The sequence below is a fragment of the Theropithecus gelada genome, chromosome 16, assembly GCF_003255815.1.
Source record: "Theropithecus gelada isolate Dixy chromosome 16, Tgel_1.0, whole genome shotgun sequence".
Lineage (NCBI taxonomy): Eukaryota > Metazoa > Chordata > Mammalia > Primates > Cercopithecidae > Theropithecus > Theropithecus gelada.
In genome coordinates, this window is record NC_037684.1 from 4046438 (window position 1) to 4060030 (window position 13593).

The 13593-nt window shown below is 36.4% G+C and overlaps 1 protein-coding gene across 2 annotated transcripts in view; it reads left to right on the forward strand.

Annotated features, from left to right (window-relative positions):
• The window catches only part of CPD (carboxypeptidase D), a 91071-nt gene that overhangs the window by 52980 nt on the left and 24498 nt on the right, over window positions 1-13593 (forward strand). For both annotated transcript variants that reach the window (XM_025361596.1, XM_025361597.1), the window contains exons 8-12: window positions 1003-1112; window positions 8146-8248; window positions 8737-8879; window positions 10073-10242; window positions 11949-12272. In XM_025361596.1, coding sequence (XP_025217381.1) covers window positions 1003-1112; window positions 8146-8248; window positions 8737-8879; window positions 10073-10242; window positions 11949-12272 — 850 coding nt within the window. The remainder of the gene's footprint in view (window positions 1-1002; window positions 1113-8145; window positions 8249-8736; window positions 8880-10072; window positions 10243-11948; window positions 12273-13593) is intronic.

Sequence of the window (13593 nt, forward strand, 5' to 3'; positions counted from 1 at the left end):
CTCCTACCTCAGCCTCCCAAGTAGCTGGAACTGCAAGCATGCACCACCACACCTGGCTTATTTTTAATTTTTTGTAGAGACAGGATCTCCCAGTGTTGCCCAGACTGATCTTGAATTCCTGGGCTCAAGCAATCCACCTGCCTTGGCCTCCCAAAGTGCTGAGATTATAGGCGTGAACTACTGTACACAGCCCCTGTATTCATTTCTTTTGGGTGTGCACCTAGGAGTGAAATTGTCATATGATAATTCCATGTTAAGCTTTTTGAGAAATTGCCGAGGCTGGACTATTTTACATTCCTGCCAGCAATGTATGAGGTTCCAGTTTCTTCCTATCCTCGCCACCATTTACTATTTTCTATTTTTATTATTATAGCCATCCTAGTGGGTGAGAAGTAGTACCTCATTTTGGTTTTGGTGTGCATTTCTCCAATAACTAATGATGCCGAGGATATTTTCATGAGCTTGTTGGCCATTTATCTATGTTCTTTGGAGAAATATCTGTTCAAGTCCTTTGCCCAAATTTTAATTGAGTTTTTGTCTTTGTTGTTAAGTTGAAAGAGTTTTAAAATATGTTCTGGATACTGGACCCTTATCAGGCTTGCAAAATATTTTCCCCCATTCTATAGGTTGTCTTTTCTCTTTCTTATGTCCTTGATGCATAAAAGTTTTTGATTTTAATGGAATCCTATATATCTGCCTTTTTCTTTTGTTGCTAATCCTTTCTGTGTTGATGCTAATTATTTTTTTGAGGTAGACTGTTTGGTAGAAGTACTATACATCTTTTTTTTTGGCTTTAGAAAAGTAGCCATTTGAAAGATATTTTCTCACTTTTTCACTTTGATTTTCTATTGAAGAAATTAGTGTAGTTTTCATTTCTGTTGAGGAAATTTTGCTTGGCAAATTTTATTGTTTTCTCTTCTCTGGCAGTATTCTGAAAAGCTTTATGTTAATAATTCATCTTGAAACAGACAACGTGATACATTTTCCTCTTTTCCCTTATAGGTTCTTTGGTGGTTAACTACCCTTTTGATGATGATGAACAAGGACTTGCCACATATAGTAAATCACCAGATGATGCTGTGTTTCAACAAATAGCACTTTCTTATTCCAAGGTAGGCTTGTCTTTGAATATAAAATGCTATAAAATTAATTCTTTTATTTAAAAATATGCTTTAAAGTCCTTCAAGACTCAGGTCAAGTGCTTCCATAGTTAAGAAAGCATGACAGCTGTTTCTGAAAAACAGCTTTTTCTCCTGTTTCCCACCTCACTTTTGAATACACTGCATGTCTTTCTCCATTGGCCTTTTATCTATGGTTTTAGCACAGTACCTGGAACATATACATGTCAATTTATTTTATTTGACAAATAAGTTATAAGCCCAGAAAGTAGACCACGAAAGGGGCTTAGTGCATTATAGCTCTGGGGCCAAATCTTGCCCACCACCTGTTTTTGTAAATAAAATTATATTGACACACAGCCACAGCTATATTTTCATATATTGTGTGTGGCTGCTTTCTCCTTCAACATTTCAAAGTAAGTCAGTATAATTTACTATATTAACAAACTAAAGAAGAAGAATCCAGTGATCAAACGGCAAAGTTGAGTAGTTTCAGCAAAGACTTTTGCATCTAAAAAGTCTGAAATATTTGCTGTCTGGTTTTTTACAGGAAAAAATTGCCAAACTTTAGTCTAAGGTCTTTAAGATCCTATACTTACATATAGCAAGGAAAAGCAGGCAGAAACTTCTGTATTTTCCAAACTTCCTATAATGAACATGGATTACTCTTACAATCAGGAATGTTAAAATGTGTTGTGTGTGAAAATGTAATTTAAAAATCATTCTTAGCACCAGGCCTGGTGGCTTATGCCTGGAATCCTAGCACTTTGGTAGGGCAAGGCAGGAGGATTGCTTGAGCTCTCAGGAGTTTGAGACCAGACTGGGCAACATAGCAAGAGCTTGCCTGTACTACAAATAAAAATTTAAAAAATTAGCCGGTCATGGTGACACACATTTGTTGTCCCAGCTACTTAGGAGGCTGAGGTGGGAAGATCACTCTGTCCCAGGAGATTGAGGTTGAAGTGAGCTTGATCACAACACTATACTCTAGCCTGGGTGACAAAGCTGAGACCCTGTCTCAAAAAAATAAAAATTGTCTTAGAAACATGTTAAAAGTTGAGGCTTGTAAACTGGGCTTGTTAGTTTCAATTTTTGGTGTTACTACTGACTTAGTATTATTATTGGTTATATTGGTACTATTATTGGTTATAGGTAATGAATATTATTACTGTAACTCTGTACTCTCCAGTCACAGCCCTCTATCCTTTCCCATTCCCTCATTCTCTGCAAATGAATCTTGTGAGATTGTTCAGTTTCTACTACAGGAGTACAGCTGTTCATTTCACCTTAGAGAATTATTGCCTTCTGTTTGGACATATATGTGTTTTTGAAGTACACACGTGGAGTAATAAGAGGAGAATGGATAGTGTCCCAACCATCAAAATAAAAATTAAATGGTCGGATTTTGCATATATTCCCATCACATTCTATGCTCATTCTCATGATTTCTGCTTTTCCCCTTCATTTTGGCTTCTAGTTCCTTATCTTCTCTTTGTTTTCTTAGACTATTAACCCTTTTGATTTGATTTACCTTTCTCTGTAGCCTAGACCCATGGACATACCTTTTCAATGATTCTCCTAAGGATCTTGTACACCCCTTTGACATATCTGCTTTGCCCTCCAGTCCTCGGTAATTACCATTATCTCTTTTCTCCATACCAATATTACAGGTATAGCCCAGAGTGGTCACGCAGTCATGGCAATTTGCTATAGTCCATATGTATGCTCTACAACTTCAGCTGAACCCTCAGTCCTACATGGCAACATTTCCTGTTTAGCTACTTGACTCCCTGGCTCAGTTCCCACTATGGTGATTCAGAGCCTTTATCCTCTATCTGAGCCTCCTATTCCAGCTCTATCCCTCTTATTCATAGTCAATCACTTTGCATTGAACTGAAGTAGAACTTTGAGTAATCTGATGTGAGTTCACTAAGATTCTGTCTTCTCAGTTGTTACTTATATGTGTCTTAACAATATTCTCCTCCATTTCTTGATCCCACTGCATTCTACCTCCTGGAATCTTATGTCTTCATATCTTATGTTGTAAGTGGGGAAGGTGATAATTAAACTCCCCAGTCTTCACTCACAGCCTTTTTTTTCCTTGGTCATAAGCAGCTCCTCTAAAAATATTTTCTACTAACCTTAATAAGCCCCCATGAAGCTACCATTCCAAGTTTCTTTATATTTACTCTTCAAAACTTCTCAAAAGTAAATAGTCTTGGGAGATATCTGAGCAGCCAAAGACAATAATGGCTATATGATAACCAATCTCCCAGGGTTTTTCTTTAAACAATATAAAACGACTTAAAAACTACCAAATTTTACACAAAACCACACTGTTGGCATCACAAAAGATCCCGAAACTGCAAAATAACTGTAAATTTTTTAAAAATCAAGAAATCTCAGCATGATCTATCATGCACCTACCCCATCTTTGCCCCACCACAAGGCTTTGTGATGAGGTAAAGCAGACCACGAAAACTTATGGAGAAGACAGAAGTGGGTGCCACTGAAGGGCAGCTGTGAAGGTAATTTGGAGTGACCACCATACATCACATATGCGCTAAATCCAAAAATACTAAAAGAATAACTGGGCAGATGAGAGCTCTGGAATACAGGGAAGAGATTTCAAAATGCATACAACTTAAAGGATTTGGTGTGATTTAACGGGATAAGCACAGTTTAAAAGGAGAGGATGGTTACAGGGAGATCTTCCAAACTCATAGCTTCTGGAGGAGGAAAAGAAAGACAAAGATAGAAATGAAGAAGTGCTCCTTGACAATTAAATGGTGAATGGGAAAAGGAAAAAGTGGGGAGAAATGTAAGGTTTTACAAAACAGAAAAGAACCTTAAAATCAGAAGACTTCCAGCTCCACCCTTACCACCCGAGACAAATAAATAACCACATTGAGGTTCCTGGATTTTGCTAGAATTAAGCTAGGAATGATATTAAATGCCCAATATCATAAAAATAAACAAGAGGAAAATAAAGTCCATGGAAAACGATTGCAGAAAATTAAGAAATGAAATATCACATATAGAAACTAAGGAAACCCTACCATTAGCAAAAAATAATCAAGAAGCAGAAGAAAACTGTTCAGTTGGCATTCTAAACAGATTAAGCATACGCAAATATACGTTGAGGATATGAGAAACTACCTCAACTCAGATAGTCAAAAAATAAAAACAGAAGCCAGGAAACAAAAAACCAGGGAGAAATAAAATAAAGTTTATAGGACTCAGGAAAAAAAATGGAAGAAAAAGACAAAATTATCTCTGAAATGAAGAATAAATGACAAAAGTTAGGGAACTCGTACATCCAATTCCAAACTTACCACAAAGCTACAGTAATTAATATAGTGTGGTACTGGCATAAGGACAGACATACAGATCAATGAAAAATAGAACTGAGAGCCCAGGAATAAATTCTTATGTTGATGGTCAGTTGATTTTTTTTTAGAAAAGGATGCCAAGACAATTCAATAGGCAAAGAATAGATTGTTAAAATAAATGGTGCTGGGACAATTGGATATTTATATGCAAAAGAATAAACTAGATACCTTCCTCACTCCGCACCCCAAAATTAGCTTAAAATTGGTCATAAACCTAAATATAGGAACTAAAACTATAAAACTAAAAAAAAAAAAAAAAAAAAAGGAATACATTTTTGAGACTTTGGTTCTCCTCTAGATAAGACATCAAAAGCACAAGTGACAAGAAAAGGTTGATATATTGGACATCATCAAGATTAAAAACTTCTTTACTGCAAAGAAAACTGTTTTTTTTGTTCTGTTGTAACAAAATTCCACAAAGTGGATTGTCTAAGACAACAGGAATTTATTGTCTCACAGTTCTGGAGGCCAGAAGTCCAAAATCACAGTGTTGCCAGGGCCATGCTCCCTCTGAAACTGTGGAAGAATCCTTCCTTGTTTCTCCCTAGTTTCTGGTGCTTTGTTGGCAACCATTGGCATTCCTTCACTCCAACCCTTCTTCATCACATGGCATTCTCCCCGTGTCTTTGTATCCCAGTTTCCCCTTTGTACAAGGACGCTGTCATATTGGATTAGAGCCCATGCTAATCACCTCATTTTAACTTGATTACCTCTGTAAGGAACTTATTTCCAAATAAGATCACATTCTGAGGTACTGAGGGTTAGGACTTCAATATATTTTTGGAGGACACAACTCAATCCATAACAGATAACATTCAGGAAGTAAAAAGACAGCCCATAGAAGCTGGGCGTGGTGGCATGTGCCTGTAGTCCCAGCTACTTGGGAGGCTGAGGCCGAAGGATTGCTTGAGCCCAAGAAGTAGAGGCTATCGTGAGCTATGATTATGCCACTGCACTCCAGCGTGGGTGGCAGAAGGAGACCCCAGCCCCCAAAAAATAAATAAATAAAAAGATGATCCACAGAATGAGAGAAAATTTTTGTAAATCATATGATAAAGGTGTTATATCTAAAATATATAAAGAACTCTTACAGCTAAATAGTAAAGAGACAAATCATCCAAGTGAAAAATGGGGAAAGGATCTGAATGGACATTTCTCTAAAGAAGAGGAAATGGCTAACAAGCACATGAAAAGATGCTCAATATTGTTAGCCATTAGAGAAATGCAAGTCAATACCTCTTCTTACCCACTAGGATGACTGTAATTTAAAAAATGGAAAATATGCACAGGCAAAGATGTGGAGAAATTGAAACCTTTATATGTACATTGCTGGTGGGGTGTAAAATGGTATAACTGCTTTGGAAAACAGTCTGGCAGTGCTTCAAAACATTAAATATAGAATTATAGTACGACCCAGCATTCCACTGCTAGGTATATACCCAAGAAAAATGGAAACATGTATTCACACAAAAACTTGTACATGAATATTTGTAGCAGCATTATTCATAATAGCCCCAAATGGAAACAACCAAAATGTCCATCAACTGATGAATGGGTTAACAAACTGATAAGTAGACATATAAAATCATACAGTGGAATATTATTCAGCCATAAAAAGTAATGAAATAATGATACATGGTACAACTTGAATGACCCTTAAAAACGTGCTAAGTGAAAGAAGTCACAAGAGACTACATAATGTATGATTCGGTTTATATGTAATGTTCAGAATAGGTAAACCCATAGAGACAGAAAGTAGATTGGTAGTTGCCTATGGTTTGGAGTGGGTGTAGGGAGTGGAGGTTGGGGAAAAATGGAGACTGCTAATAGATACAGAGTTTCCCTTTGGGGTGATGAAGTGTCCTAAAATTTATTATGGTGGGTGGTTATACAACTCTGTGAATACTAAAAACCATTGAATTGTACACTTTAAATGGAGTCAATTGTGTGGAATGTGAATTATATCTCAATAAGGTGGATTTTGAAAACATAAAGAAGACTGAGGGGTGAAGCATCCATTCTCCATTCATATATAAGTTAAAAAAAAAAGGTCTAAAAGTTATATACCAGGCCCGGTGTGATGGCTCACACCTGTAATCTCAACAATTTAGGAGGCCGAGATGGGCAGATTCCTTGAGCCCAGTAGTTCAAGACCAGCCTGGGCAACATAGTCAAACTCCATCTCTACAAAAAATACAAAAATTAGCTGGGTGTGTTGGTGCACACCTATGGTCCCAGCTACTCAGGAGGGTGAGGTGGAAAGATCACCTGAGCGTGGGGAGATTGAGGCTGCAGTGAGCTGTGTTTCCACTACTGCACTCCGAGCTGGGTGACAAAACAAGACCCAGTTTCTTTCAAACCAAAACAAAACCAAAGCCAAAGAGCATGCATATAATTATTACAGTAATCTAAAATTATGGTTTTTATTTGATAAAAGAGTGATGAGATGATAAGCCTTTAATTGGCATATTAAGTTTCTAGAAGGGGATCGTTTATTTTATTTTGTTTTTATTAAGACAGAGTCTTGCTTTGTCACCCAGGCTGCAGTGCAGTGGTGCAGTCATGGCTTACTGCAGCCTCAACCTCCCGGGGTCAAGCTATTTTCCTGTCTCAGCCTCCCAGGGAGCTGGTTCTACAGGCATCTAGCACCATGCATGGCTTTTTTTTTTTTTCCATAGAGACAGGGTCTCACTGTATCCCCCAGGCTGTTCTTGAACTTCTGAGCTCAAGCAGTTCTCCAACCTTGACCTCCCAAAGTGTTGGGATTACAGGCGTGATCTTACCTGTCCCTGTTTATATATTTTAAAGTTAAATGGTTAATTATCTGTGGTAGAAAAATGAGAAATTATTCTTTTTATCTTTACATTTTCAGTACTTTTTTTCTCTTTCAAAAAGAGATAAATGAAGTTTTGACCATCTTTCAAAGCTCAATTTCTTCTAGGAAACTCCCCCTGCCACTCTGATCAGATGTAATCTTTCTCTCCTCTTGCTTTCAATGGTGTTTATTTGTGTCTCCATGGCAGTTTTTCTTACCCTTCATTGAGTTATCAGTTGGACGCCTACTGTATGCTAGATGCTAAGGACACAGACACACAAACTGTTTCAAGGAAACGTTGTCTTTAGGGAAGAAAAAGGTGCAATTGTAGTTGTAATGTAAGATAATTGTACAGAGGGCAGTCAGAGCACAGAGGGGCCATCTTATTCCTGCTAGAAGTCAGGGAAAGCTGCTTACTCTTATTCTGTGTGTATTATCTTTTTTGGACTTCAAGATCCTTGAAGGCATGAAACGAAAGTATGAATATGAACAGAAATGTTTTTTAGAGAGGGGTTCAGCTGGGTTTTATATTACTTGTAATTGTGAGTAATAAATGAAGTCAATATTTTCTTACAGAGCACATTTAATTTTGATTTTTTAAAATAGATTAAGTTCAGATAGTGAAAAATCAAAATGGCATAAAAAGCTATACACTGAAAAGTCTCACTACTCATAGCCCCACCCTACTCCTACGTCCACCCCTCACACACCCTGTTGGAAGCCACTTTTATTATTTTCCTGTATCTTCCCAGTATATATATATATATATTTTGATGGAGATGCAAACAAATACAAATAAAGATTCTTTTTGTTTTTCCAGGAAAATTCCCAGATGTTTCAAGGTAGACCTTGCAAGAATATGTATCCTAATGAATATTTTCCTCATGGAATAACAAATGGAGCTAGTTGGTATAATGTCCCAGGTAAAGATTCTTTTATATCAAGACCTTACAACTTGATGGCCTTTCTGCTTTCCTAGATGGTGCTGCTTGTTACTGATCTTTTAATTTTGAGGAATAATCATTATTTTTAAAACATAGTTTAAGTAGTTTAAGATATTTAAATAATCTTTTCAACTACTTTTGTGTTTGATGTACATTGAGGGTTGAGTAAGAATACTGCACTAAAACTTGATTAAAGGATTACATTTTACTTCTGGCTATTACAAAGAATCTTCCATGTGCTAATAGAAGAGTGTAAGCTATATTTGAGTTCTTAAACATGAAGGTGTAGGTGTTTTGCCCTCACATGAACATGTTATCAAAGTGCCCTTACATGAACACATTATCATTTTTCAATCAATGCTGATAAGAGATAAATTTGGCTTTTTACTAGGACTATTGCTTACTTTATGAGATCTGAGCTGTTTAGAACTTCTTCAGAGTGATTAATTTTAATTTTTATCTTTTAGGAGGAATGCAGGACTGGAACTATTTACAAACAAATTGCTTTGAAGTGACTATTGAACTAGGTTGTGTGAAATATCCATTTGAGAAAGAGCTGCCAAACTTTTGGGAACAGAATCGAAGATCACTAATCCAGTTTATGAAACAGGTGACTATTCAGGGGAAAAGTATGAAATTTCTCCCAAGGGTGAAAAGATGTTTGTGTGTACACATGGTTTTTATGCAGTAATTTTAGAATATACTCTTTAAAATTTCAATTTGTTTTAATATATTTAACCAATTTGTAGATTCCAAGGTGTTTAATATATTTATCTAGAAAATTCATGGATGGAAATGAGTTTATCTGTATATGTGAGGAAAAGTTGAAAATGATTAAACAAGGTAGTGATATTTGGCTCTTAAGGATTAGTGGTCACTTTTTACCCTGTGTTTAAAAAAGACCAACATAAATTGGATACACACCTAATCATTGGCCAAGTGATAGAAAGATGGGCTGTAGAGTAAATGTTTTTATTCTTTTTCTTACTGCCAGTGATTTACTGTGAAATGATTAATTTCCTTTTTTTGGGTATGTGTGGTGGCCAATAGGTAAAGATTATAAGAAATACGCTAATGTTAATTAGGATAATCAGACTAATACTTTATGCCAGTACATTTCTGCATTTTTCTTTTTCCTGAGTGGTGTGACATAAAGTCTGTGAGTTTTTTACTATATTTAAAGACATTTTATTCTGAAAAATTTTAAATATACAGAAAAGTTATGACTAGCCAATAATTATTCCTATACCTAGATTTAACATTTTTAACATTTTGTTGTATTTGCTTTATTTTAATGTAAATTTTATTTACACTCTGACATACACATACATATTTTTGACTGAACTATTTTAATATAAATTGCAGGTATGGTATTTTACCCCTAAATATTATTTCAGCATCTATCTCCTAAAAATAAGGAGCTACTACATACTGTAAGTGCTACTATCCTACCCAAGAAAATTAACTATCCTACCCAAGAAAATTAACAGCTATATTTAGCACATTCCGATGATTTCAGAATATATGACAGAATATATGTCATATATTCTGAAATCATCGGAATGTGCTAAAGTTTAAACAGTGTTATTTATATTCTTCATGATAAAGAGAAACAAAGCCTATGAAAAATTAGCCTTCAGAAATATTTTAATGAACATTTACATAGAACTTCACTCTGAACTCCTAAATTCCTGTTTGTTCCATTTATTTGTGTTAACAATCTGTTATTTTGAATATGACCTCCCAAGATAATTAGATGATGATGTTTACTATTGAAATCTGGTGTCCTTGTACTTAATCCAGGTTCATCAGGGCGTCAAAGGATTTGTTCTAGATGCCACAGATGGCAGGGGTATATTAAATGCCACCATTAGTGTTGCTGAGATTAATCACCCAGTGACTACTTACAAAACTGGAGATTACTGGCGTCTCCTGGTTCCAGGAACTTATAAAATCACAGCATCTGCTCGAGGGTGAGTGACTGAATGCTTTGAAATAGAGTGCTTGGGGGACAGACAAACATGGCTCCATTCTGGAGGATTATTACCAGAACATTCTAGTTAAGCAACTTTGAATGGATTGCTGGGAAGTTTAGGGGCAGTTATACCTTTGCCTCTCCTTTAGTGGCAGATAGAGTACATGAAAAAAAAAAAAAAAGATTCCTGGAATAAATATTCTAGTTATTGCTTAGTTGACTCATTGTGACATGCTTCCAACCTGGACATTAGGCAAAACACTTTAGAATACACATCAAATCCTGATCCTCATGGCCTTAGGTTTTTTATTAAAAAGGAGAGTAAGGCTGAAGTAATTCTACAAAGTCAGTTCCAATTTGTAGTAGAATTTATTGGAAATGTGTTCAAGATAGTTTTTCCTTTAAAGGAATAACAAAAGTGTTAGTTCATGAAGCACAAAGAACATAGAAAATGCATAGAAAGAATATTTATCATTCTCTTTATTTGCTAAATAAAGGCAAGCCCAAAGCAATGCAGTCTATTTAACATGCTAGTAACTTTTTTTTTTTTTTTTTTTTTGAGGCAGTGCCTCTCTCTATCACCCAGGCTGGAGGCACTATCTTAGCTCCCTGCAACTTCTGCCTCCTGGGTTCAAGGGATGTTTGTGCCTCAGCCTCCCAAGTAGTTGATATTACTGGTGTGTGCCACCACACCTAGCTAATTTTTGTATTTTTAGTAGAGACAGGGTTTCTCTTGTTGTTTTCTTTTTTATCTTTTGATAAGTATAGATGTTACCACGAGACATTTTCCCTTCCTCCTGCTAGATAACTTATTTCTAAAGAGTTAGTTTGAATACCCATTGAAGTAAGGGTAAATATATGAAAACATTTTAGTCATTGCCTTTGTTTTTTAATGGTTTTCAGATATCTAGTGGTCCATAAATGGATGGGTTAGAACCTCACACTAATGAGTAATGAGGTCTTTTCTGTGATTCTTCTATTTTGGCAGAGTGTTAACTAAAGCAGCAGAGGATCTGAGAAACAGGGTGAGAAGGATGTGTTTGGCAGAGAATGTCCTAACTTAGCACCCCTCCAACTTTTCCACCCATATACCCTGATAGAAGACAAGTGAATTTAAGTTCCAGGAGACATGGGAGTATCCACTACAAGCACTAAATTTCTTTTAAAGCCATATAATTAATCTTAAAAACCTAGGCCAGGTGCAGTGGCTCAGGCCTGTAATCCCAGCACTTTGGGAGGCAGAGGCAGGTGGATCACTTGAGGTCAGAAGTTTGAGACCCACCTGTAAACATGTTGAAATCCCGTCTCTACTAAAAATACACAAATTATCCAGACATGGTGGTGGGCACCTGTAATCCCAGCTACTCAGGAGGCTGAGGCAGGAGAATCACTTGAACCCAGGAGGCGGAGTTGCAATGAACTGAGATGGTGCCACTGCACTCCAGCCTGGGTGACAGAGCAAGACTCCGTCTTAAAAAAAAAATTATGAAAAAAGTCCATGCATATTTTGTAGTATACCCATGTCTATTAATGTATTATTAATGTATTAAAAATAATAAATTACTCAATGTTAAAATTTTGTCTCTTTAGGAAGCTGCACCACATTTATCCCAAGGATTCTCACGTTCTCTGTTCACCTGCCTTCCCAGGGTTTGGGTACTCCAGCTGCAGGAGTGTGGTTCTGATCTGTCTCCTTTGTCATAGGTATAATCCGGTTACCAAGAATGTGACCGTCAAGAGTGAAGGCGCTATTCAGGTCAACTTCACACTTGTTCGATCCTCAGCAGATTCAAACAGTGAATCAAAGAAAGGAAAAGGGGCTAGCACCAGCACCAGTGATGCCAGTGATCCAACTACTAAAGAGTTTGAAACTTTAATTAAAGACCTTTCAGCGGAGAATGGTTTGGAAAGCCTCATGTTACGCTCCTCCTCAAATCTGGCTCTTTATCGATACCATTCCTACAAAGACTTATCAGAGTTTCTGAGAGGACTTGTAATGAACTATCCACATATTACAAATCTTACCAAGTAAGTGTCACTTCCTACTGTCTTTTTTTTTTTTTCAAGAGTAAAATCAGCATTAGCCATGTTGAATAGTTATTGTAATTTATATAGAAATATTTGGGAACAGAATGTACAGAGAGTTGGAGTTTACTTATTTTGCAACAGGTATTTGCTTGGAGATCTTTTTAATAGTGAATCTTGGGAACTTTAAGGAGAATTACTTGTTAGATGAGAAGTAGATAGCCTGTGCTTCCAGGAAATGTAAAATTGCTCTTCCTGATAATTATTTTGACTGATTGCAAAACCCTTTCCATCACTCAGCTACAGATCTATTAATATGCTCTGACTCAATATTGTTTAGTTTGTTTTATTTTGCTTGGGGCAAGCGAGGAATTTAGAACTATAAGCTCACCTGTTAGGGATTATGTGTAACTTTTTTTTTAAATTAGAAAATGAAGCCTAGTTGCTGTCCTAATTCTAGTCTTTATTCACAGTCTCTTACTTGAAGTCTTAGGGACTTATGTGATTGTGGATCCCAGGGAGAATATGTAGTCCTGGCTGATGGAAAACTGATAGCTGAGATAGCCTTTACCTTCACTTTCTGGTGGTTGCTTGCCTCACTTGCACTTGCCTCACTTGCACTGTAACAGATTTTGTTACAGTTACTCCAAAATTATTTCTATGATTTGTCCATTCCTATGGTTGCCTGTTGTAGGTAAGGTCTTTACATTTTTCCTTGAGCTTATAGTTCTCTGCTGCAAACCTTGTGAACATTATTTAGCCTTTTACCTTTTTACTTTGTCTTTCTTTATTGGTCCTTTTAATTTCATTAGAAAACTTAGTTCCTCAAATTCTGATTTACAATGTTCATAGATGCAGAGTGTTAGTTTCTTTGGCAATACCAATTACTTTTCTTCCTTAACTGATTCTTGAATATTTCTGGCTATTTCAGGTTTAATATCATACAATCTTAGTACCATAGGGTTCATATTTTTTTAATTTTAAAATAAAACCAGGCTGGGCACAGTGGCTCACACCTGTAATCCCAGCACTTTGGGAGGTCCAAGTGGGAGGATTGCTTGAGGCCAGGAGCTCCAATTTACACTGAACTATGATCATACCACTGCACTCCAGCCTAGGTGACAGTAAGATCCTGTCTCTAAAACAAACAAAAATTGGACATTATTTTGCTGTGTGTTTACTTAGTTGATTTAATTTTTTTAACCTCCTGATTCAAGACACACTTTTTAGTTAAATATTTTCTCAAAATATGCCACACATGCCAGTGGTGGGGCACAAGAGAGTTTTAGGTGGTACACCAACAGGCACTAAGTACCATTGAATA